The 26,273-nt window shown below is 34.3% G+C and overlaps 3 protein-coding genes across 9 annotated transcripts; 1 reads left to right on the plus strand and 2 right to left on the minus strand.

Moving 5' to 3' along the window:
• The first annotated feature begins 9 nt into the window (after positions 1 to 9).
• On the plus strand, positions 10 to 6,613 carry Nepl16 (Neprilysin-like 16). Of its 2 annotated transcripts, none has more exons than XM_002052918.4 (10): positions 10 to 246; positions 301 to 697; positions 840 to 1,132; positions 2,438 to 2,605; positions 3,882 to 3,965; positions 4,819 to 5,094; positions 5,156 to 5,412; positions 5,466 to 5,521; positions 5,583 to 5,967; positions 6,416 to 6,613. In XM_002052918.4, exons 1-10 carry the CDS (start codon positions 10 to 12, stop codon positions 6,513 to 6,515), a joined length of 2,253 nt encoding a protein of 750 aa, XP_002052954.2. In that variant the 3' UTR covers positions 6,516 to 6,613. The 2 variants fall into 2 exon arrangements, with proteins under 2 accessions (XP_002052954.2, XP_032288951.1); XM_032433060.2 differs by having other exon boundaries at positions 164 to 246; positions 356 to 697.
• Positions 6,614 to 8,799: 2,186 nt separating this feature from the next.
• On the minus strand, positions 8,800 to 24,907 carry TTLL5 (Tubulin tyrosine ligase-like 5). Of its 5 annotated transcripts, none has more exons than XM_070207545.1 (5): positions 22,112 to 22,175; positions 14,121 to 14,169; positions 11,821 to 12,570; positions 11,195 to 11,408; positions 8,800 to 11,140 (listed from the first exon to the last, which is right to left on the minus strand). In XM_070207545.1, exons 1-5 carry the CDS (start codon positions 22,158 to 22,160, stop codon positions 9,389 to 9,391), a joined length of 2,814 nt encoding a protein of 937 aa, XP_070063646.1. In that variant the 5' UTR covers positions 22,161 to 22,175; the 3' UTR covers positions 8,800 to 9,388. The 5 variants fall into 5 exon arrangements, with proteins under 5 accessions (XP_070063646.1, XP_015027280.1, XP_002052953.2 ...); XM_015171794.3 differs by lacking the exon at positions 22,112 to 22,175 and adding an exon at positions 24,766 to 24,907 and having other exon boundaries at positions 8,801 to 11,140; XM_002052917.4 differs by lacking the exon at positions 22,112 to 22,175 and adding an exon at positions 24,542 to 24,632 and having other exon boundaries at positions 8,801 to 11,140.
• Positions 17,248 to 24,907, minus strand: LOC26530753 (uncharacterized protein CG7065). 2 transcript variants are annotated; one of them, XM_070207544.1, is made up of 2 exons: positions 24,766 to 24,907; positions 17,248 to 20,907 (listed from the first exon to the last, which is right to left on the minus strand). In XM_070207544.1, exon 2 carries the CDS (start codon positions 20,739 to 20,741, stop codon positions 17,778 to 17,780), a length of 2,964 nt encoding a protein of 987 aa, XP_070063645.1. In that variant the 5' UTR covers positions 20,742 to 20,907; positions 24,766 to 24,907; the 3' UTR covers positions 17,248 to 17,777. The 2 variants fall into 2 exon arrangements, with proteins under 2 accessions (XP_070063645.1, XP_015027821.1); XM_015172335.3 differs by lacking the exon at positions 24,766 to 24,907 and adding an exon at positions 24,542 to 24,632.
• Positions 24,908 to 26,273: the final 1,366 nt, after the last annotated feature.

Here is a 26,273-nt window from a genome sequence, read left to right on the forward strand (position 1 = left end):
AGAAAAACAATGACAACTGAGTTTAGCTCGCGTAATACGTTTCGAAAAACGGGCGTTAGTGGATTAAACAACAATGCTCGTAATGTTATTACTTCTGCAAATCCATCTGGGGGGAGCAGCGCATCCCTTCTCCAAAAACAGCTCTCATTTAAAACCCCTATTTGTTCCAACCAATTTGGTAAAGCTGATGATGTTGAAATTATCGACAATTCTAATTTGGACAATATTGCAGGACGATATAACAAGGTATTATAACATAAAACATTTTACTTCTTGTACATTCTGCTTAATTATTTTCAGAATAATATTATTGGTTGGATATGCTGCGCTCCTTGCATATGGCTGCGCACCTCAGCTGCAGTTCATAAAGTGGCTATAACGTCCGCAACTTTATTGGTAACAACATTACTGGTTGCTTCACCAATATTATTTTTAATCAGTACAGCACCCTCGCCACTTCCAAAAGATTGTTATATGGAGGGCGATGGCTGTTCGTCTACAATTTCATCTCCTTCAGAATGTACGGAACCAATTTGTGAAACAGTGGCTTCTAACATTCAAGCAAGACTAAATTGGAATAAAGATCCTTGTTCTGAATTTAAGAAATTTAGTTGTTGGCGCAAAACGTTCAATAACAATATAACTAATTTTATTGAAATGGGCAATTCACAAAAGTCAGTGGATATGCAAATACAATGTAAGTTGTAATTTTCTCTTACGAGTTAAAGTTAGTATTATATATATACATATATTTTAAAAATTAATAAAAATATATGTATGTATTTATATGTATATATTATAATTTTTATTAATTTTTAATGAATTAATTTTTATCTTAGTTCTTTTGCAGAGTTCGACATTAAGTGGAAATTATAAGAAGCTACAAAGTTTATATGAAAGCTGCTTAAAGCTGACAACCAATTCAAGCGCTATACACCGTGTATTTGCTTATTTAGGAGGATACCTAACAGTTGGTGTTTTAGGTCCTTCGTCAATCGCTCCGCTTGTAGCCAAAATCTATGACCTTGGTCCAAGTCCACTTGTTGATATATATTACGATCTTAGTTATGGAAGAAGACCACATGTGCTTCTTATCATAAGTGGACCAAGCACATCATCTGTTATATTAGAGGTATGTTTATTATCTACATATATAAGACTCTTGTTTTGGCTGACTGACTGATTGGACTATGCAGCAAAATTCAGTTTTTTGTGGCCGCCTCCGATTAAACCGATATTTATACCGTGAACACTTTGAAAATGGGTAAAACGCTAAAAAAATTTATTTTTGCAAATGTATATAAAGGAACAAGAAAAATCTCCGACCCAATAAAGTATATATGTTTTTGCCGTGCATCGCGACAGTCGATCTCAGAAGCTAAACTAGAAACTTTAAATTTGAAATGTATATCATTGTACCCGCATATCACGAGTTTGCTCGCGATCATCGATAGTTTGCCTCGTTACCAAGAAATCGTCTTTAATGAGTATCGCAGTCCTACTTTTTGACCAAATTCTTAGGTTTCTTGAACACGAGTCAGTAAATTTTAAATTAGCTTTAATATTGCATATACAGATCAAATATCGCATGAATTTCTCTATACAAGTGCATAAGACAGACAAGAAATTGAAAACGGCTTCGTGTAATGTAAGAATGCTTGTGGCTAATGTGACCCTCCCAACCTTCATAATTCTAGATTTATTTGATTTATTCTCTTAAAAAATAAGTAAGAGGTTCTAGTCGGGAGCTCCTGACTAGTGGATACCCTGAACCCTCTCCTTCCAACATCAAATGCATATATATATTCTATTTTAGAAGCTATGTGTCAAGTTTGGTGACTCTAGTCTTATTATTTACCAAAATTGCCCAAAAAACAGGATTTCGATATCGATTTTTATCGATTGCTTGGACACGAAACTAGGCACTAGGAGGACCTACAGCTAAAATTTCTGAGATCCGTGCGTTCATACATACGGACAGACGCTCGGACGGTCAAACGGACGGACAGACAGACGGACATGGCAATTCGGATTTTGGCGCTGATCAAGTATATATACATTTTATATGGTCGGAAATCCCTCCAACTGCCTATTATATACATTTGCACAAATACATTATAGACTTTTTAATCCATTTTCAATGGGTTCAGGATATAACAACGCCTATAACTCTAAATATTACATTCTATATTAAATTATTCGTCTTCGGTCTTGCCGTAAAAGTCCTGCAGACATACTATATTTAAAATTTATTTGGAGACATGAGATTCAAGGTAGAAATTGCAGACAAAAAATCCAAAAGTGTCACTTGTCATTCTGTTAAGTTTCAAAGTGTTGCCAGTTCTGATAATATTTATAGTCATACCCCTACGTATTTTATGTGTAGCCAATAAGAAAATATATAAATAAATATAGTATTATTTTCCTTCATTTGTAGAATAAAATTCGCTGGATGAGCCCGAAAGCACCTCCAAATCGCTTACGTCAAGGAATACCCAAGCTATTGCCAGATTTAATCGATCAACTTCTACCAAGTTACTTATCATATGCTCAACGAATATCTGAGAAAGACACAATTTTAGAATTTATAAAGGATCTGAACAAGGTATGTTTTTATCGTTTGATTTTGAATATAGATAATTTATATTTACAAGAGCAAATAATACTGGTGTCCATAAATGACAGGTAAAATATGTAGTGCTATTAAAAATATTTTTTCATCTTTACCAATTTACTTTGAAGTTAATAAAATATAAAAGATAGGCTATTTTCGAGACGCCTCAGATATAATACCCTTGCAGACCGAAGCCTTTCATAATGCTCATAATGCTTCGCTAGTATCTAAGAAGCACAGGGAAATAAAATAATGTCAAGCATGGCTAAGATATCTTGAAAAACAAAAAAAATATTCCATTCGACTAATCGTTCCTATGGCAATATATATGTTAATATATATACTACAAAAAAAAAAAATGTGATAAAAAAACTTTTTTCATACCTCATTTTCGTACGATCGTTCCTTTGACCGCGAAGCTCGCGGCTTTCTACGGGCGCAGGCACTAGGAGTACCCATAGCTCTTATAGTTTCTAACATTTTTGCGTTAATACATACAGATGGACGGACATGGCCATATCGACTCGGCTGATCAAGAATATATACACTTTATGGGGCTGGAGATGCTTCTTTCTGCCTGCTGCATACATTTACATTTTTCCCAAATACAATACCCTTTTAACCCATTTGTAATGGGTTCAAGAATACAATCGTAATTGCAATACTGTTGATAGAATTCAATAAATACGCGCATGAATGTGTGTGTGTACATGCATACAGAAATACATGCAATAATAATCACACAAAGCATATACCTCTCTAACTCTTGCTCTCAGATCAATTGAGCGAGCTATAGATCGAAACAAAAACTTTTTTGTGTTCTAGCTGTCTCATCTATATATTGTATGGTTAGTGGTTAAAACGAGTTTTGTAAGTTTATTCGTAAAAAAAATCCATTTTCAAGCAAGAGTTAATATGACAGCTATATAATTGAATGTTCCGATTTGTGTTAAAGTTCGCCAGATTTAGCTGATTCTTTTCAAATAAAAGAGGGGTTTTTTTTAAATAGCCCAAATAATAGTACATACTCGGATTGTTTGCTGGTGAAATCGTTAACCTTGCTTTGCTTGAAATGAATTTCGAAACCATTAGAGAATGGATCCGTTTTGCATTATCAAACACGGTCCTACGCCGTTGGATCGTATATTAAGGATTCTTAGCATATAACGTACTCTTGACTAATGCATTTTAACTTTATATATTATTTCAAGGTTAATTGACTGAGATAAATGAAACATTTTGAAATTTTTTCTGTATATACTTTTAGCTTCAAGTTGAACAGTCACGCCGAGGTTTTTGGGAAAGCTCCGTTTTATATAATGTATCAAGTTTGCAGGCCATGTATCCAGTTGTAAGTAACCGTTTCAGCAAGTTATTTTTTAAAATAAGCTGTATATAAGATGTGCCCTGATTGACAAATGGATATGAATGGTAAAAATATAATAACATACAATATGGTAAGGAAAATGAGAACAGTAAGACGTATGGACAACTTTCTAATATCATCAGCGACCGATAGACGGTTCCATTTGCCCATCCGGCCAGCTATGTCCCTTTTCACAACTAATTTTTTCAGTGACTCTAATAGAGTCTACAGCTAAGAGGGGTAGAAAAAGGTCGTTGGAAAAAGCGGAATAGAAACTATTGTTATTTTTATATAACACGTGAAAAGGATTGTGCATAGCGCAATCCGTTGTGTACGTTGTTAAGAACAAGGGGCGATAATTCCTGGTAGATCTAGACGGAACAGAGAATTGAAAACGACCAGAAACAAACAGAGAAAAGAGGAATCTATGTTGCCAACAATCAACCTATGCAGGAAGATAACACGAGGATTGTCCGATGGTTGGTTAACCACTGAAGATCAAGACTAAGCAGGCTGGTGGAGTAGGATGGCAACAAAAGCTTGGGATCCGATTTTAAACCTATTAAGGCTACTGAAGACATTCAATACGATCCTGGCTATTGTTATACTGCGGAGACCAGCTGCAAGAGCAGTATTCAAGGATTGGGCGAACAAGAGAGTTTATAGGAGTTTGGTTATACAAGTATCGTTAATCTGTTTAGCCCTACGATTAATGAATCCAAGTACACCACATCGAAGGTATCTTTATAAAGATTGAAGCAGGGTTTAACTTAACTGTAAGACTAGATCCCCCTTACATGTTATTTATACAAACATTTTTTCTCTTGCATCGTTTTAGCTGAATTGGACTTTGCTAATTCCAAAGGACTGGAGCGGACCCATTGTTGTAAGAAACGCTGATTATCTCAAAGCGTTACAATCTTTTCTTACAAAGTATCCATCTCGAATTGCACATAACTCAATGCTATTACTAAGTGTACTTGAAATTTTACCCAAAGATTTTCCAAATCCGGAGGTGTGCACACGCTCTACTATGTGGGCATTACCAGATCTAGCTTCAGAATTATATATTTCACAACATTCTTCAGTAGATTCAAAAGACATAATAAAACGGGTATACAAATTTTTAAAATACATTAAAATAAAATAATGTTTACAAAGATTATCATTTTTAGGCGGAAATAATATTTAAATCACTAAAAGCTCACTTAAAGCGAGCTCCATCTTTAAAAGGCGCAGCACTTGTAAAGCTCTCCGCATTAAAAATTCAATCAAAAACATGGGAAGGATTCTCAAATATTACACAATTGACGAAAGCCTTGGAACCCCTTGAAATCAGTCAGGACAATTGGCTGGATAACATTTTAGAGATTTATAAACGGAATAAAATAGTGCCTAATAAAATTAATATGGACGCTAACTCCCATGACGCGTAAGCTAAAAAAAAAAAAAAAAAAAATTGTATTAGCTTATATTTAATTTCAGATGGGCATATCCTATTGTGTCGACCATATTTTATGACACATTAAGCCACTCAATTGGTCGGTATAAGAACTGGTTTGATGACTTTTATTTTACCTACCACTCTTTTTTAATTCGCAGTTGTTCCTTTGTCGGTCATACTAATACCATATTTTAATGCACGTTTGCCTCCATACCTGCATTATGCTTCAATTGGTGTTTCTATTGCTAAGGAAATTCTGCGTTCAATAACGAAAAACTTTGATGATAAGGCTATGCGTTGTGTGCCGCATTCTGTAAACATATTTTCGAACTTTAGCCGAATGGATCTACTAATTCATTCTGGAGGAATGCAGATTTCATACCATTCAATGCTTTCACTCACTGGCCCTATCAAAGGAATGCCCCGCCTCCCAGGGTTAAATTTGACACCAACACAAATTTTTTTTTTGGTGTCTGCCCAAGAACTTTGTACTGAATCAAATTACATGGGAATTGACACAAACGCAACAGAGTTTGACAATATGTAAGTATTTCAGAACATTTTTTTAAACTGAACCAAAAAACTAACACCTAAGGCTAATCAAAGCATGTCCAACCTAATATAGTTTACATATATACAACTTTTATCGGCAATTTAAGAAGCTCGTCGGTCGGTATATATTGTGTAAAATTTTTACCAAAAGTTTTTTGGCCCGCTTCAAAATGTTTTAAAAAATGCCTTCCAGTCCTAGATTCTTGTATACCTAAAAGTTGCACATAATGTTTGGTTCTTGTATACATTAACGAAGAATATTTTACTTTTTAAACTTTAACAATCAACCTAATCTAATAATCTAGCCAAGAGGGAAGCCTGCTTTCTGTGTTGGGTGTAAAAAATGAATTTTAAAACACTTTATTTAAAGATTTCCCAGATATGCACACAAAAATATGCAACAAACTTAATATACTTTTTTTGATCTTATACATTTCAGATTGGGTTGGCTTATTGCTCAAGGGGGCAGCGCGACTGAGGTTTTTAAATGTCCATCGGGATCTATGATCAACATTCAAAAAACATGCAATGTTCTTTAAATGAAAAATAAGAGTATTTACTAAAAATGAAAATTAGTTTTTCAAAAGAACCTTTGTAAACAACACAAATAAAGAAAAGAACAACCGTATTAAGTTAATTGCTGAAAACGTTTTAATTCGTGGGTAATCATTCAAAAACGGAATATTATATTAATGTTGTGTAACCAAAGAGACTCTGAGGCCGTTGGAAAAGCTGGCTTTTTGGGTCTTGGGCTTTTAGAAACTTGCAACTTTCTGACCGATAAGCTATGGTGATAAGGCAACTGTAACGGCCAGTAACAATACCCTCTCAGGGAGGGCTGTTGGCGTTGTGTGATCCTCTGTTGGAGCAGCATGGCCAATGTCAGTTAGGTTGCACTTTTTTATAAGATTTAAGCGGAAACTTTTCTCTGCATTCACTCGCAAAAATCGGTGGCATTTTCGTAGAGGATTGTTTCCGCGTAGATTTGGCAGAGAAACGAATGCGACGAAGCACAATTTTAATTTGGTAATGGGATATAGAAATATATATATTCTGGAGATTTCTAGGAACGGAAAAAGTTAGCGGGTGAAAATTTTGGGAGGAACCGACGCCAAAAGCATGAGATGCCCATGGATGCGCTATGGTCTTAAGTTTGTTTATGAATCCTTATCGAAAAAGCAGGAGACTTTTCTAGATTTCCCACAGTACGCATGCTAGCTTCTATAACTCTAACCAAAATCTGCGATAGCCGTCCATATAATACTATTTGCTCATTTGCTTCCTGAATTAAAAGAGATTTCCCTTAGTGGAATAGCTTTCTCAATAAGGCAAAAGTTCGTAAGGCTGCTTGTATTAGCTAAAAATCTGCCTTAACACTCTACAACAAAGAGTTGAGAGGATCTCATAGACGACCCATAGACAATTGATGCTTGAGGCTTGAAATGTATCAAGTCGTTCCGTTGGAATATTCTCAACACGTGTATGAAATCCAAAAGTTGTGGCCGTTTTGATGTCGTTTTTATAATTGATTATTGAAAGATATAAAAGCTTAGCCTAACGGAGAGCTATGTAATTCGACATCCCTATATAAGATTTATCAAATGGTTGGTTTTGGATATTGTTGCGGACACTCCATTTGTGAGTCTCAAATTAAACAACTCTAGTAATCGCCACCCATAATGAAACCGCACGTCCGCGCCAGCAGCGTCGCTAAGATACTTCCGCTGCGCCTCGTTAATTCTCCTTTCAGATGGAGCAAACATGTTATTTTAGTTGTTTAAGTTAGACGACCTATTAACGTTTTTTTTTCTACTACTGTTTGCTCGTTCCGTAGCTAAGAGACGTACTCGGAGCTTTGCAATACTACTTCTAGTTCGGTCACTATTTCAGATCGATATCTTGCTTTTTGACGGCGGTTAAGCAAACAAATAATTCCTTTATATATGGAGCAGCTGAACAGGGTAAGACAGCTGATCATGAATGCCATTGCGCAAGTTGCACGTTACTCAAGTACGACCGCATGATCAGTTTATCAGGGCCGTTGTATCAGTGAAGATGACGATTGGGTCATTGATATGTGATAATTGTCTAGCTACGAAGCCAAACCAGTTGAGCCACCTCGCAACTGATGAAAGCAGCATCTTATTCTTATCTTATATTCCGCTCTTAACATTATTTTTCATTGATCTGGCACGCTTCTCTTTATTGCCCTAGCATTATGCAGAAATTAATTTGGAGAAATCAATTTGATTGTCGCAATCCCGCCCAGTGAGACCTGCACATTTAGCATGGATCATATTCTTACGCAGACAGCTATTAACAAACTGCAGCTGCGCAGATTCATCAGCCTGCTTGAACGTGCACGGTTTCTTAAAGCACGCCATATTTTCTACCGGCATTAACAGTTAGGCAGAAGCTGCGAGAGCGAGAGCAATACGGAACACGCCGCAGAAAAATAGAGCAAGCAAACGATCAAAATAAATTCGTATACAATCAAATTGTTTGGAGCGAAATGCAACAGCAATAATTTCTAAGAGCGCGATACACAAGCAGAAATATGCAAGCATACATGGGAGAACCAAGACAAAAGAATCAAAACAGGCAATAGCAACACGGAACTGGCGCCACGTTTAAGCTGCACAACAGATAGCACTTTGCAGAAGTGATAAAAGCTTTTTAAATAAAGCACAAAACATTTAAAATTTAATATCTGGATTAAAGTGCAAAAATATATAAGAATCTTGGAGCACAAGTAAAACACTTCAATCATTCCAACTGAGAACTCTCTCTCTCTGAATAAAACCAAATTCTTTTTTATTTAATATTATATTTCTAGCTTTCAAATGTATTGGACACCCGACATTTTCATTATTTGAACTAACCGTAGTAAGGCATATTGACTAATAGTAATTAAGCGAGGTATGCAACCGTCCGAAAGAAAAATCTCACCATTATTATAGTTATAGTTGTCCTTGTAGATAATAGTTCCAGTAAGCGTCAGCGGCAACGGTAAGCAACGCATGGCCCCATATCATATTATATATGTCTTGACCGTTTCCTTATCATAAGCCATCCGTCCCGGCAACTCTTACAATTTTCTTGCAAAAGTAGCTAAAAAGCTGCTCACATATTGTCAGTTCTGCTTCGCGTCATGTAAATTTACTAAACCGTATGTTTGCAATTTTCAATCATTTTTTGCTTAAATTTAAGGATTATACTAAATGTTTTGGTTAATTTTCTTATGCGACTTAAATATACGTAAAATGCATATAATTAACTATATAAAATTTAAACGGCATGTTTTTTTCATATTTTTTATAAGACCAGCCTTAATGTATTTAATTTTCAAATCGAAAAGAGATTTTTCAAAGATTTTAGAAAGAATATTTAGATAAATAAATTGCAGATTTCCTTATTTGAAATCTCTTGTGCTCCTTGATCTTAATGAAATATCATGCACATCTTCCAAATTTTTATCGCAGCTCTTAAAATACCCATCATACTTGCTAACATCTCTTGAGAACCCTGAAGCCGACACCATTGCTGGAAGAGCTCTTAAAAACCCATGCAATCCGGACGGAATTGGCGGCGTTGGTGGTACTGACAATCCACACCGGTTATACAAAAACGGCATTATACCAGTAACATTTGTATGGTGAGTTAGGACTGCCTCTAAATCTGATTCTTGGGCATGTATTAAAAATAGACTATAGGCACTAGTTGGTATCATTCCAAAATGATCAAATGAATCTACATATGCTTCTGTATCTCTTTTGTACAGCTCCAGGAAATCTCCTAACAATTTAGCTACCATTGCCGAACGAGCTTTGCTAACGTTTAGCGTATTTCGAAATAAAACTGGAGGTTTTACCCCTCCACCATACCTATTTAAGAACTTAAGTATTATTTTTTCATGACTGTCTTTTGGATCTTGAGTCAGTCGTCGTAAAACAGATTCTAAATACAAGCTAAACGTTTGCCTTGCTTGAAAGTGTGTCAATGTGGAACCACTCCCAATTTTCTTAAGCAACTGTTTGCGAAGCCTTCGTCCTTCTTCTTCACACTTTTCTACAATTTGTTTCTTTAGAAATGGAATTTCGGAGTCCGTTTCCAAAGCTCGTTCGTACTGTCTTATGCGGTTTTCTTGACAATTATCATCTTTAAGGCTTCGCGAGCCAAGGCAGTATAAATTTGAATGCAGCATTTGATTGTAATTGTGTTGCGTGACTAATGTCTGGAATGTTTGACCTTGAACGTTTGGTGTTGATATTGGAATACCATTAGCAGAATCTAAAAAATGTCCGTATCGCTGCATTGTGTCGTCTGTTGGGAAAATACGAACAAAACCTCCACGCCTGGAGTACTGCAATCGTGCACTACGTAATATGCGCTGCTCTTCTTGTGTCAATTGAATCAATCCAAAAGTTTTCTTTTTTGTTTTTGTTGATCGAATTGCAATGCCTGATTCAGTTGTATCTACCTGTCTGTGACAACTCGAGCTCCGAATTTGCGACGATTTACTATTATAGTGTGATCTCATTTCTGGACTGAATGCTGGAATACCAACACAGGTCAGTAAATCTGTGACTAGACAGGCTTTTACTTTAGTGTCCAAGGGACTGTCCACACCCATTGAAGGGGACAAGTTCACTTCTAATAACCAAGGTTTAAGAGTGTTATCAATCAGTATATCGAAGCCATAAAGTTCAAAGCAGTTATTTGCATTAGGTACAAACATTCTACACGCGGAAATGATTGTTTGAGCACAGGCAAGAACAGCCTTGATTATTAAGTCTTCAATGTTTAGCATTAGTAAATGAGTGTCGCATCCTTGAAGTTTAAGATGTCTTAATAGTGCTGAAAGGGTCCACTTATGACCTACATCCTCATCTTGAGCATCTGATGATCTTATATAATCAGAATGATATTTGTTGATGCTATAGTTACAAAGATGCATACAAGGATTCCATAAGTTATCGGCGTTTCTATCGTACCTTACAGTCGCCAACCTGACTATACCCTCTTCATATAGATATATAATAAGCGGATCAAACGATGTAACTAATACATAAACTCTTAAATCACACTTATGGCCATCAATACAAAGAGGATCCACGATATATTTGGATACTAAAACTTGTTCATCTTGTGGAATCTGGTCTGGCTGTAAACAAAATAGATTATTCGTATGTTTTAAGTATGTTTGAAGCACTTTTACCGAATTCACAATAAAAATACCTCGTCCTCTGCTTGAAGCTGCCGGCTTAACAATCCAAGGCCCTCGGTGTTTATTGTGAGCAAATAATAAATCTCGAGACTCTAGCGGAAGAATGAAAGACTGGGGAACAATGTCAAAATGTTTCATTCCCCGCAAGTGCTGCATTCGCTCAATGTTTTTGTAAAGTCGGTCTTTACGGGTTAGCTCATATGACCTTAATAGGGAAGACATTAATATTTTGATTGAATTTCAGTTACAAATATAAAAAATAAAATACAAAAGTTATAGTGTTACATTATGCGTCAGCATAAATGCGGAAAGAGTGCAACATTTCTCTACAATTGTATTGAGGTTTCAAGTGAAAAATACTTTTTGAAATTTTTTTAATTGGTTGAACATGGCTGATATGAGGATATGTGAAATTTTTTCAACGTTTTAAACATCCAAATTTTGTGTGAAAAATCTACAAAATTTAATAACTCACAAACAACTGGTTGTTGGTAATGCGTTATGAAAGCTATGGTGAAATATATATTTTATATTTATATTTTTTATATATATATATATTTATTTTATAATTTATATTTTTTACTAAAGTAAAATGGAGTATTTGTTATTTCACATACCTTGGAAAATGATTTACTCGTTGATATAGCGCTAAGTTCCGTAAGGTGTCTAGTTTCATATGAACTCCTGTCCATAACAAATTAAAATTTGATTCACCCTGCACTTCGGTTAAGCCATGAACATTAAATATTTTTCTTAATAATTTTGTTTCAGTCTGTATAAATTTATACGTTATTTGTAACTGATGTGCAGGCATATTTATTCCACATTCTTTATCTTCCTCACTAGATGCTTCCTGATCTTCCTCACTAGTATTACTGCCAGTATTGAATTGAGTAGCCGGAATGGAATTATAGCCACTTTCCTTATTTAAATTAACTTCGATTTCGACAATTGCAGCATTTCGATTTTTTTGTTGTACTCTGGGTTTCTTTTCGTTATACTGCACAGTTTCATCTCCATCACTTGAAACAGAAGTATCACAGGAGGAAAATGAACCATGCAATTTCTTAACAGGATTCCGTAGATCATTGCTATTTGGTGACTTTTCAACTGACACATATGCTTGTCCTATAGTTGCATTTGTTTTGCAAATTGCTGAAGACATAGCCTTTTCAAGAACCACACCGCTCTGAGTGGACGTAGCCTCCACATTTTTAAGTTTCACTTGCTCGGGTGTTGTTTCTAAAAGCGTTTTTCTAGTTTTTGGATTAAGTATATTAGTTCGAAAAACTAATACTGCTTCTCGTGAACCAAGTTTTCCACTTGTAACCCAGTCATCCTGTTTTATGTATTTAAAACACTTTTCGCTGAAATATAAAGACAATGGCTTATTTAAAAAAGATAACACGTGTGTTTCTTTTGAAAATTAAACGGTGCTATACAAATTTGACAAAAGGAATTTCTAACTATATAGTGCATAGTGTAGATAAGACAACTTTTAATAGTTTAAAGTAAAATTAACGCCATAAACCCTCGTTTCAAACATTATCGAAAACAAAAATAATTATATATATTTTATAAAAACAATATATATATTGGGACAAATGCATTTTAATTTATAAAAAGCCATTGTACTCTATTTCCCAATTTTCAAAACCAAGTAAGAATAATATATTTGTTTAGATTTTTCAAATATGTTTCAAGTAAAAAAAAAAAGTAAGAAACTCAAACTGATTTCACGCAAATTCCAATCCAATATGCAAACATTCACGCCTGCGTATTTCCCCACACATTAACCCAATGGAACTAAATTTCGGTCGGACAGTTAAACGGATATGGCCAGTTCAACTCGACGCTCAAATTAATGCTGGCCACGAAAATATTACACTGAAACACGCCTACTTCTGCCATTGATTACATTATAACCTGTTTCTCATTTTCAATAAATAAAAAGTTTTTAAATTTAAATCATTAGTTGTGCAACTATAGTATGGAATTATAAAAATTATAATTTTTGTAGGGTGATTTTAATTATTTTTTCATTAATGTTTTTTTAGGGCTTCCTTCAAAATATTATTCTTTGAAATAGATTGTTAAATTCTGGAATTCGGCCCAAATTGATTTTTATGTGTGAATGGATCATCATCATTTTGATTGTTATAAACGTGTTTATCTCCTAAGTGTAGACAGAAAAAGTATTAGGAGCAGGAAATGGATTTTAGTGACACATTTTCTCCAATTCAAACAAGAAAAATTTTTCTATAATGTCTAAAAAAACTCACACCAGCCATCAGCTCCACCAACACAACCAGCAACCAGAGTAAATAACTTAGAAATTGCAACCAACACGGTCGGACGCAATAATTATTATGAGACAATATTTCATAACGAGCCGGAGGACCGAAACACACTTGTATATTGGATGGAAATATAGTTTAGTACTTGTTAATATAAGCTACATGTTCTCAACCCAAAACTGAAATGGTTTTTTTTTATTTTCAGATAAATAGCGAGGGCCTACAATTTTCAGCCAATTTTTTTTTGCATTTCTGCGACGTCCACAGAATTATAAAGAACATTTAGCACAGCTGGTCAGATAATTTCAGATCGCAGGTGTTTGCTGAAGCCGGCAATGGTGAACATGTATTTTTAAGTAAAAGCTCGAAAACATTTTAATATTTTCTGCCTGTTATTTACCTTTTACCAGTTGTTAATGTTTTCAGGGTATAATAATGAGTTAGGCTTTTGTAGCTGCCGAGAGCGATGCGTTCATACAGACGGAGAAAAGTATATAGCTAAATGGACTTAACTCTATAACTATTGTACAAAAACTACCCAGTGTTTACCACACTTTATCTATAAATATGTACTTTAAATCGGAGATAAGAAAAGGTAACTAGTTTAAAAAGTAACTTACGCGCAATTATTGTGTGCGTCACACAATGAAGAAGCAGGCATGGCAAATTCTGGAACAACGAAAAAAAATATTATTATATTAATACTGCTTAGGTGTGACATTTGTATTTCCACTTTGCTGTAAGAATAGATGTAATAATAACAACACGACTATGTTCGCCACGTCGAAGAATAAAACTATTGTTTTTGCTAAAACTATATGAAATAGTAGTCAGATGTCGATAAGATTTAAGAATTAAGAATTATAACAAGTTAGTTAGCAGGAAAAGTTTTTCTTAGCCAATATCAATTCTTTTTTAATAGCTTTATGATAATGTAGTCAAATGTAAAACATATATGTTTAAGTGCGGGGAATGCAATAAGCAAACAACCAACTTTTACCAAAATTCGTTTTGACCGATCATTCGCATACTTAATGAGAATATTGCTGAGTTGAGCGTGTATATGGTGCTTTTTGGATGGCAAAAAATATGCGTACACCAAATCACAGGGCTCTACATATAAAAATGTATTGTATACCGATTAGGAGTAATGAGGTAAGGTACCCAAGAAGTAATACATTTTTATGTGTGTAGTTTGATGTATGAAGTGTATCTTACATCTGCGTCTTATAGTTCTTGTGTTAAGCTTAATCAATAAAGTCACAAAATTGATTCTTATCGATATCGAATGAGATAATAAATATATGGGCTGCGAATGGCATAGAATAATAAATATTAGAAATTAAAGGTTTAAAGCTTTCGAAGTTTTCCAAATTGATGTGCTTAATTAGCTCATAGAATAAGCTCATTCTCCTGATGAAGATATACATACTTATAATTAATGGGGTCGTTTATGTGTCGTGCCTCACAAAACCATTATAAAAACTAGTATGAGTTTCTAGTCGGGAAATCCCAGGTCGCCTAGACCTAGATGATAAGTATTCTCAACAGAGTCTAGTGTATCCAAAAATAAGGAGCCGCTTACTGAGGATGCAATAGTTTTGCCAAAACTGATAAAAGCGCTCCGAACAAAATCAATTAATCTTGATAAAAATAAAAAGGAAAGCTATTAATTAGCTGATCAGCAATATAACAAACCTTGTAATAAAGTAGATAGTTATCGATATAGCCTCGCTTAGTTGTTAAAGTAAGCCTCGTGTGTGTTGACACACAATATTTGAGCTCTGCGTACTAGCTGCAACTTTAACTTAAGCCTATAGTACTTTAGAGACGAGAGATGAAATGAAGGAATAAGCAGAAAATTAAAGTCGACCCTAAAGAAAAGCATATCGCCGAGAGACAACAAAGAGTATTGTCCTACGGTTGGTCCCCGACGGATGATAAGGTAGACTTACAATGGCAAAAAAAATTTTCAGATCCCAGCTTATTAAAAAAAACGTTAGAAAAGGCAGAATTTGCGTAACAATTCGATCGTGATTATTATTATACTTCGGAAACTAGTATATATATTCTTGATCAGCTTCAATTGCCTAGTTGATCTATCCGTCTGTTTGTTCGCCCGTCCGTTTGTCCGTATGTCCGAAGGCGTCGATCTCCTAGCCTATAAGAGGTATTTTATAATTTGAACGTAGACCCTCCTAGTGTCCGGACAGTACGAGTTCTCATCGATAACTTGTCTTGTTCCTGATCAATACAAATACAAATAGATTATTACAGAAACTGTGTTTTGGCTGCCCATGTGTTTGCGGCATCTATTGTAGATTGCAGGAATTTCTATAATCATGTACATTGTTATTGAATTCTATCAACACCATTGCAACTTCGATTGTATTGTTTTCTGTGCTATGTTTTTATAATGTTTTGTTTTCTTAATCATGAATAGTTTTTTTTTTTGCTTTTTCCTCAAATACATTCCGCCGTGCATTTTTTTGCAGACCCACTCAAGTCGTTTGCGTAGAATGGTGTGCAAAACATCGGCACTTGGAACACCAAGTTGCTTAATTTTAAATGTTTTTGTTTTGTATGTATTTTTTGAAGTTATAAAAAGGACGCAAAAAAAGTCAAGCCAGGAAGCCGCTGCAGAGACAAACTCTTGTTTTCTCGTGTTCGATGTAGTTCGTCCTAGTGCCGGCGCAGTACAAGCTTGTTTCCCATATTCGATTACTTGCCCCGTTTCAAAGTACTCAATACAAGCCAATATTAAAATCTTGTTTTATGAGCAAATTATGTAAGTTATAGAATAATAGAAACAGATAAATCATCTTTCATAGTAGCCACAAAGCTAAAAATCAAGTAAAAACATCAACTTATATTGCCCATCAATTTAAGCGAAAAACACGAATATTCTATAGTACAATAAGATCTACTGTAAAAAATTTCACCAAGATCGGTTAAGAAACACAGAAGTTATCAAAAAAAAATTACAATTTGCAAGAATTTCTGTATACATGTACACATACATAATGAGCGCGTCTTTATTGAACTATATCAAACGCATTGCAATTGCAATTGTAATACAATCGGTATTGTATTCTGTACTGTGTGTACATGTGGCTATTTTAATTCGTTTTATTCTCGCTACGATTGAATTGGTGGTTTGGCTGTTACGGGTTTGAGTCCTAGTGAAGAAATTTTTTGTTATAAATTAATTTTTATTACTGCTAAATCAAACGCAACCTGCATTTGGTGTTGGTAGAAGAGGGTCAGGGTATCCCCTAGTGGGGAACTACCGCCTGGATCCTCTTACTCATTTGTTTTAACCATTTTTACCGACTACAATCCGTGTGTATATGGGCGCCGATATTCACACATGCCAATGGAATATATTTTTCTATATGAATGAGAAATTTCTGTGGTTTTTTGTTTTAACAACAGACAACTTCTGAACCGCTAGCATGTTTAGAATTATTAATATCCGCCTTATATCTGCTGGTGCGTAATAAAACAATAGTTATTTTGTATGCTTATTTTTATTAGTACTTGTATTTGTTTGCAAAAAATATGTATTTTTCATAAAAACATTTTAGTATTCAAAGTTTATGGCGTTCTATATATATTATCACTTTAATAAAATGGTAAACTAAATGCGTAAATGTTACTAAACTTTCATTGTTCACTTAAAAATAAATTTGTTTAACATAAAAACATTAATTTTTTGTTTTTTTATATATTATAGTTAAACATAACACGTTATTTTATGTACATGGTTAAATATATATTATAAAACAGTAGTTTAAAAATAATGGCAATCCATAACATTAAAATAATATCAATATCTCATCTTAAATTCAAAGCATTACATCCCAGATAGTCTTCCCTCCAGTACTCATATTAGTTGGAATAGACTAATAATTGTTGTCCACGTAAAGAGATGATGGGTTCCGTTTATTTTTTAAAAACAAAATTCAAATGAATTGTTGATTCCTCGTTGCCAAACTTTTTGCAGTCGTATTGATTGTACTGGGAGTCTTGCACGTTGCATAGTAATTCATTTTTTTGTATTATTATTTTTAATATTTGTTTTAATATTTGTTTTATGTATTCGATCCATATTTGCAGATAAGTAAATTGCACTAGTGTCCAAATTTTGCTTCACGACAAATAATGAAGAATTCGACAATTCACTGTTAATATTTTTAACGAAGCCGTTGTTTGAGATACGTTGTTCCCTCGAGGTGAAAACGCATTAGAAATAGTTTATATGTAGAATGAGGTGATTAACGATTAACTAAACTGCTAACGGATCGAGTAGACGAGGTTGAATCTCTATGTTTCTTCTTCTCAATTAAAGAATAGACTTGAACAATTTGTTGTAGCTGTTCTTGGTTAATACTGGTTTTTCCTTGAGATATCAATGACGTAGCCAGCTTAGACGCAAGTTCTATTGTATCTACGCGATCTTGTTTTTTGTTTAAAATATTAGTATTCACTCTACTTTGAGAATTCTTTAAGAATTCAAGATTACTAACACTGAGCTCTGTATTGCTGCTTTCTAGTTCTGTCCGTATCTTTCCTGCAAAAATTAATAATTGTTCGGTATCATTGATTGCCTTTTTTAAAGCACGTTCCTGAACTGGATCCAACATTTTAGAAATTATTAAACCTGTAAACTTTTCCTTTGCTGTTTCTAAGATAGCGCAATTTTCACTAGTGAGAAGTAAAATATTGGCTTTATCTGGATGCATTTTAAAGATTTGGAGTGCTTTAGCCAATAGTTCCGTAATGCTAGGGCCCAAGCTTCCCAAATGATCCTCTAGTGCAGTTAATAGTCGAAGCACATGGATAACATTTATGTTTGCACTTTCGTTACATTGTATATTATTTTTATCGCCACTTTTATGGTTCTTAATGGGACCAACACTGTCAAAAAGATTATCATAAATGTGAACATGGTATTTCGAGTTTGATAAATTGTCATTAGTCATTGGCAAACATAACCTTTCACGACACTTAATTTTAATGTACTCAATGTCTTGATTATAGAGTTCTTCCAAACGAGCGTTGAAAAACAGGATCCATTCATTTTGATAATTGTAAGACCGATGGTTTATGCCAGCGGCAATTAGTTCGTCTTTCCGCCGCTTCCAGAATTTTTGCCACTCGTCTTTATAAAGAGGATGTTCTTCAGGATCCGATTTATATAACTCAAACGTTGTATTTAATTCGCGTACACTTTGATCAACCATGTGCCGATAAGCTTGCCAAATGTCCCCATCCCTTAATGGGGACAACGATTTACGTTCAATATTCCATTGGGAAATAGATAAAGGAATTGATCGTCTTCGTTTTCGATCAATAGAACTTGACCTCGATCGACTACGTTTAGAAATTCGAGACGTTTGCTTATGACGCAGTGTTTGAGAGTTTCTGGTATCCCTTAAAAACATATCAACCATTCGTTTATGAGTTTCATCATCGACAATTTCTGTTTTTTTCACTTCATTAAAATGTACATGGTTGGCTATTTCATTTTGAGTCATCGTTATATTATTGGGGTCGTTGACAGTGTTTAATATGACCTCGTTAATAACGATGTTACTCTTTAAGAATGGCAATTTGTTTGTAATAGCATTTTCAACTAAGAAATCCACATCTTTAGAATCTACAACATGAGTAAATGCAGGACCTAGCACTTCTGATGCATGTCTGCGATTAAGAACGGTTGAAACGATATTTTGCCGATTTTTAGTAAAAGAGTATTCGTAACAAAGATATGCAGTTTCGCGGCCGTGGTGCTTTTCAATGGCCACTGCCAATTTTTCTAATATCGGAGCTAATATTTTAAAAACATGATGCTCCGGTACATGTGAAATATATTGTTTGTACTGCCGAATTGCTGTTGGAAAATGTTTTTCGCAAAATTTTAAACGATGATTGTAGCTAAGGATATGATTATGCATTGATAACTCATCTGTAGTAATATTACATAAAGTGCATAAGAATTTTGGAGCTCCATCTTTTAGATTTTTTACAATTTTGATAACGTACTCAATTCCTAAAAGCCCAAAGACTTGAGTTATGTTTGACATAGATTCAAAAGTGGAATTTTGTGAATCGGGTAATATTGGGGAATACATATTACTGTTTTGGATATTTACCTTTTCCGATTTAAAACTTTGTGAAATGGTGTCGATTTCCTCACATTTGTCTTCTCTGTGGTAAGAATTTAAAATATCGTTTGAAGTTTTAAATCCAGATATTGTGTCAATGTTACGATTATTTTCCGTAGTCATCTTTGAACATATCAATTTTGATATTGGTACACAAGAAATTTTTGTTTTCTTTGACATTGAAAGTGGATTTATTACAATATTGGATTGGGCAGCAGATTTTAACGCATAGACAGAATCTGTTTTGCATGGATCCAGCATTTCGTTGTCCGTTTTCTCTGTAACATGTGATTGCAAAATTATGTTTTTCTTCAGTTCGTCTTCATATTTATTCTTTATAAAACTTGAAGAGGTTTTCAACTTATCACTTCCGCATTTTACAGCACTATCTTCACATCCGAGTATTTTTTTTTCCACGGGTTGGTTTATAGTAACCATTTTTTTCTTAGCGCAATCGTCTTTAACTGAATTTGTTTTCTGATCAACAGACGTTATTAATTTTGGCGCCAGCTTCTCGTTCGATACAAGATTTACTGTGTCATTCGCAGAAATTGTTTTTTTGGCATCGATACTAGTAGTTTTAGCACCAATTACATTGTTGATTGCTGGCTTTAATATTAATTGTTTACAATCCGCTTTAAATTGTATATTTTTTGGCTTAATAGAGGACTCTGATTTACTCTTTAAATCACAGGATTTTTCAATTTTTTCCTTATATTTTAAGTTCTCAGCAAGGTTTGATTTTTTTATGTATTTGACGTTCTTGCATTGTTTTGTTACAGTCGTATACTCTCTATCCGTCGAAAGGTACAATTGCTTTACTGATTCCATTTTACAACAATGTTTCTTCCCACCAAGATGGCAAAATAAATTCTTTTCTCCATATTGAAACACTTTGCAAACTTTACATAAATACATTTTTTTCTGTTGGTCTTCACAAATAACCATAGCTTCCAACGTGTTATCATTTTCAGCTCGAAATTCAAGTTTCAACAAATCTTTTAAGGACAATTTTGATAAAAGCTCTGAAAACTCCGTTTTATCAAATATTTCTTTATTTGGCGCTGCCATTTTCTTTATAAAGATGTTTTAGCAAAAAATTAGCTAGTGTAATTTCTGCATATGGTCGACTTTTTAATATAGTTAAATATATATACATATATACATATGTATATATATAATCTTTTTTCTGCGATGTTAGTATTAATTTTCGGTTATAATTTCCGCTTTTTTTTAGCTATAAAATTGAAGGAAAAATACATTTATTTAAAAATAATACAATTAATAAGGAACCACACATACATATAATGTTATATTTTAATTGGGGTTAATTTCTAAAAGCTTTATGACACTGGTCATACTTTTCGCTTTCTCAAGGAAAGCACTACCTATTATTATAGTTTGCCAACAAGTACTGACGTGTAGGATAAAGTACATAATTTAATTAGGAGAGATCTTTTCGATTTAATGCCAACTTTTCTGGTTCCAAAAGCGACATGTATTAGCACATAGCTTTTGTTTCCAATACCATTTTTACGTTGCACAGCTGATACAAAGTTTACCTCATAAACGAAATATAACTAGGTGTCATTACCCTCTAGCCGGCACTAGATATATTTAATATAAGACGTTCTGGGAATTCCTCACCCAGTTCCCGCCCATGGAAAATTTAAATCTAATATTTTGAACAGCAAGTCTATTAGAAAAGCTGGTTTCAAAATATGTACTGCGTGCTACAGAAAGATGGACTTTTGCAAAGTTTCATGACGACAGATTTAAAATTGTGGGACTAGTTCGCATAGAAACAGACAAACGGACATGGCTATATCGACTCGGCTAATGGTACTGATCAAGAATATATATATTTTATGTAGACGGAAATGTCTCCTTCTATGCGTTACACATTTCACGACAAAATAATAATACCGTCTGCAAGGGTATAAAATAAACAACGCTGCCCTAATTTGTCGTTCTTTAACTTGTGCGACGAAATTCCGAAGGACCGAAAACCCATCGGTATATGTATACTGAAACAAGAAGAAACCATCTTCGACATGCTCATGCTAACAATCGATATTTGTATATGGCTATTGATAGGCAAGAAAGGAATACACGAGCTTAAAATGGCGATCTCCAAGTGCCAAGATCTCCAGGTGCTGACCCCAGGGAACTAGTATTAAAGCTAGCAGACAAATCTGCTCACGCCTCTATAAATAAGCAAAATAATACAGACGATGTTTATCAAGAACGCAGAGAAATGCTCTCGAAAATGTTGCCATGCAAAGAATAGTTAAAGCTGCCATTAAGAAAAGTGTCTTGAAAGTTGTACAACCAGAGTTCAGAACTTAGAAACTAATGGGAGTGGTTGAAGAACCGATAAATTATTTCTCAATTATATAAAAATTGAAATTATTACTATAAGGAACAATCAATAAGTAAGGCGGTGTTTTTAGCAGTCACAGGATCACAAAGTAATATTCCCCCCGACATTCATGTAATTTTTTGACTGAAAGATGTCCCGATTGCTGACTTGTCTGATGAATCAAGCATTCCATCGATTAAGTCTTTTATTGATCAGTTTATCACAACTGAAACAAATAATCTGGATATGGCTGTGGATGTGTATGAGAAATTAGGGCACAAAACATATGAAGATTTTGTATTCTATACCCTATCATGACCATGCCCAAGCATCGTAGAAGTATTGAACAGATTCAGGGCGTTTAGAATATCCGTTTGATCGTGAAATCATAAATTACCTTAGCAATTTCAATAACTTTTTATCTCACGGCTAACTAAACTTTTATAACAAATGTCATATAAATGCACTAGTGAATATTAACAATTCCAAAATATATTAAAAGCAATTTTGGCAGCAATTAAGCTTAACGCTTATAATACTCACCTTCTTCTACTGCAGCGAGCTAATATAGATATCCAGTTAATATTAGATCCCTATGCTTGCTGCAGTTACGTCGTTAATTATATTAACAAGTCCCAGAACAGAATTTCAAAATAAAGCTGTAAGGGAGATTGTCAGGGGCAATGTAACAAATGTTTCACTATACACAAAAAGCAAGCCGTTTACTGTTTAGGTATGATTTTGTCCGAAAGCAGTAACGCTAGTGTTTCTTATCAAGGCCTCATTACCAAAGCGAAGCCTACTCGATGACTCAGAAGCAATATTGCAGATTGGACTGTTGGACCATAATGTTCAGCGCCCCGGCGCTTTATATAGTTTATGCCTAGCTTATTTTTCTGTTTTAAACAGTTATAGCAAACGGCATCATAGTAGTGCTCGCCAATATATAGATGTTAACTTAATATTAGTATTAATTAATTTAAGGTGGATATTTCTACGCTGAAAATATTTGGTGCATTAAAATTGTTGTGTGCTTGTGTGTTACTTATAAAAGCCAAAAGCCATATATGTGAGATTAAGACTAGCTGAATCAGTTTAAGAGGATGAATTAAAGACTTTGTATTAATACCATACAAGCACACACAAATTTTAGTGCAGCAAATATGTTCAGATTAGTAATATCCACCTTAAAGTAACATTTAACTCAGTTAACATTTAGTAACAGTAACATAATACTAATGTTTAAAAAAATATATATAAACACTAACATGATGAACAAATTCAATATCATTGCGATCAAATAGCTGAAGAGAGGTAAATAAAAATTCATTTCTTTTATTTTGAATGTGTTTCTTCCTAAGATAAAAGGTGCACTCCATCGTGTTTTTATCTTTTCTGTGAGTATTTCTGTTGGGCGTTTTATATTAAACGAAAAAATATAAATTTAGCGAAAACGCTTTAAAGCTTTCATATGCTCAGAGTTTAAATATAACTGTAAAGTAAAGCACAAAAATTTAGATGTGCTTGAGTGGTATTTTTTTATTTTTACATTCGAAAACAACGAACAACTTCCTATCTTCCTGCAAAATAATTTAACATTTTCATTTGCCAACGTTGCCTTTGGCTTTAAAGTCACCGCGATAAAGTAAATAACATGATTGGGTCAAAAATTATTTGGAAAATAGCTACACCCAATAATGACTATTAGAAGGGGGCTGCATTAGGCCATCTAAGTACAAAGCAAGGCGTTAGTCACTCACATTTTTCAAGGCTGATGGACAGAGCAGTTTATTTGAACAAATTAATGGACAATAAGGATCTAAACATAGGATTTTCGACATTAAAATAGGGCCAGCATATAACACCGCATATATCTTTTCTGATTGGCCCCAATTTCCAAATCTAAACCCAATTACCAATGTTAATATAAAGGAAGAAAATTAAACTCAGATAAAACCGGCTTTACTGGAAATATGGCAAAATATCGGTGCAGAAACGCAATATATTCTTTATTCCAAGCCAAACGCTTTAACACAACTGTTTATATCCACAAAATACTTTTTAATTTAAAGAAGAAAGTTATTTGAAAAAATTAAATAAAACTTCTATAATAAAATTGATAATAATCGTTAGCGGATTTTGATTGTAAATTAAGAGTTTCATATCGGAATATTACTTCAAATGGTTTTTATATTCAAGACGGTCGCAATATAAATAATGAATTGTTTACTCTGCCAAACTTCCATATGAACGTACATAAGTGTGGGTCAATATTTATGCATGTGTACATAATTAAATGATATTGATTATATTCGTGTATATTGTATAAATTAAATTGAATGTCGCTTAGAATTGTAGAAAATTTGACTGGCTGACATAAAGCATGATGTCATACAAAATATATTGATTTTATATGATTACACATGTGCACAAAATATGAAGTTTAATAAATATTTTAACACTGTATAATTCAAAATTGTTCACTATAAAAACCATTATGCTAACTTACCGGTGTTTTTAGAAAATCTGAGTGGACCTTAAAGTTCAGATAGTTAGCAAATCCCAGCAACTTTTGGCGGAGAGATAGACAAATTATGATCCTAAGGCAAAGTTCTTAACAACATAAATTAAGGATATATGATCAATGTTGTGTCAGTATATATTAATCGACATAAATATATTAATCTACATAAAACAATTGATTCATCCGAATTTTTAAACATGGATACGTACTTAAAATGTTATCCCATTGAGTTCTAATAATCAAATATTGCAGTACCATTCACGCAATTCCTAAGTTTATGTATCAATTTCCACAGAAACTTGCAAAAACTTAAATTTGTTATGCACTAGCACGAAGACACTGAAAATTTCGATGACAACGAAAGGGGTTATATGGATATATGTGTTTCACATAGGTTGCTAGTGGTGCACATAATAATTAGATATGGAAATTTACCGATAGGCTAATCAATATCTGCCGATAATTTCGTCATCGATATAGAATACATCACCTTTTCTCACTTGATGAAGCATTATTGTTAATTCATACTGAGCAAATTTAACATCTTCTGTCAAGATGTTGAGTAAGGGATTGCCGTGTCAACATATTCTCATTTACTTCAACATCTCTGAGACTTTAACCTATTTTCATATGGGTATACAAATGTAATGCCTTTCGTGGAGCATAATCGTCCTCTGGCTTACATATAATAGACCGAATATATCCAACAAACTATACAAGTAGATCTTCGCATAGCCATATGGAATGCTAATGGGCTCTCCAACTATCGCAATGAAATATATAATTTCCTAAAAACACACTTCGGTTGTGAAGAGAGAAAGCCTCGAGGTGAAGTTGTTAGAATTAAACGTCCTGGTTCGAGCGCATGGATTGGCAACGAACTAGTACGACTACAACGAACGAACTCTCTACCGGGTGTGGCACGCAGCTCTTTCCTCAAAGATAAATAACGATTAAGCTTGCAGCTCTTTAGAATCATTGCGAGCTTGTTGACCCAAATGACATTTCAAGTGGAGCAGGATGGAGTAGCTTCTCACACCAAACGCATAAGAGCGGGTATCCCAGAAGTCTGTGTTTTGGGTCCCACACTTTACAGCCTCTTCACGCACGATAGCCCACGGCAAACGAAATGGCCCTTGTAAGTCGGCAGGACCTCCTGTTGGCCACTTTTGCTGATGACATGGCAATTCTTGTTAAGAAAATTGCGTGTATGAAGCAATGAACATCCAGCAGGAGTATCCTAAGCTCTTCGAAAACCGGTTTGTAGGGAAAATGTCCTAGTGAACCCCTGACTTTTTCTCTACGGCGAGCTCTTAAAGCAGTTGCGTTTCCATAAATACCTAGAGGTCACACTCGACAGACGACTAACGTTCAAAAAATATGTAACCGAGGCAAAAAATAAACAACAAGAAAAACAAAATCAGGCGCATGAGCTGGCTGCTAAGCCCCAACAATAAACTCCCGTTTTAAAACAGAGTCCTTATCTATAAGGTTATCCTTACCCCTACGTGGCGATAAGGGCTTCAGGATTACGGAATAGCCGCAAGGACGCTTCTTAGCAAACTTCGCATCATCCGAAAAATGTGCGTAATGTGATTGAGCGGCTAAACGCATATTGTGATATTAAGCCTTAGCTTAAAAACATTTGTTCCATTCCAACGTTTGCATAAGTTTGATTTTATAATGTTCAATTCAGCCGTAGCTCGATAGTACTGTT

The sequence above is a fragment of the Drosophila virilis genome, chromosome 2 (genome assembly GCF_030788295.1).
Source record: "Drosophila virilis strain 15010-1051.87 chromosome 2, Dvir_AGI_RSII-ME, whole genome shotgun sequence".
Classification (NCBI taxonomy): domain Eukaryota; kingdom Metazoa; phylum Arthropoda; class Insecta; order Diptera; family Drosophilidae; genus Drosophila; species Drosophila virilis.

Bases quoted from the DNA above. Each gene is read 5' to 3' on its own strand.
- TTLL5 (XM_070207545.1), bottom strand. From the start codon at position 22,160: ATGTCGGGGGGAATATTACTTTGTGATCCTGTGACTGCTAAAAACACC. The intron at 11,409-11,820 runs GTATGTGAAATA...TTCCCTATTAAG, and splicing joins CGAGTAAATCATTTTCCAAG to GTCATATGAGCTAACCCGTA. The intron at 11,141-11,194 runs GTAAAAGTGCTT...TTTTGTTTACAG, and splicing joins GTATTTTTATTGTGAATTCG to CCAGACCAGATTCCACAAGA.
- Nepl16 (XM_002052918.4), top strand. From the start codon at position 10: ATGACAACTGAGTTTAGCTCGCGTAATACGTTTCGAAAAACGGGCGTT. The intron at 247-300 runs GTATTATAACAT...AATTATTTTCAG, and splicing joins TTGCAGGACGATATAACAAG to AATAATATTATTGGTTGGAT. The intron at 5,413-5,465 runs GTAAGCTAAAAA...ATTTAATTTCAG, and splicing joins GACGCTAACTCCCATGACGC to ATGGGCATATCCTATTGTGT.
- LOC26530753 (XM_070207544.1), bottom strand. From the start codon at position 20,741: ATGGCAGCGCCAAATAAAGAAATATTTGATAAAACGGAGTTTTCAGAG.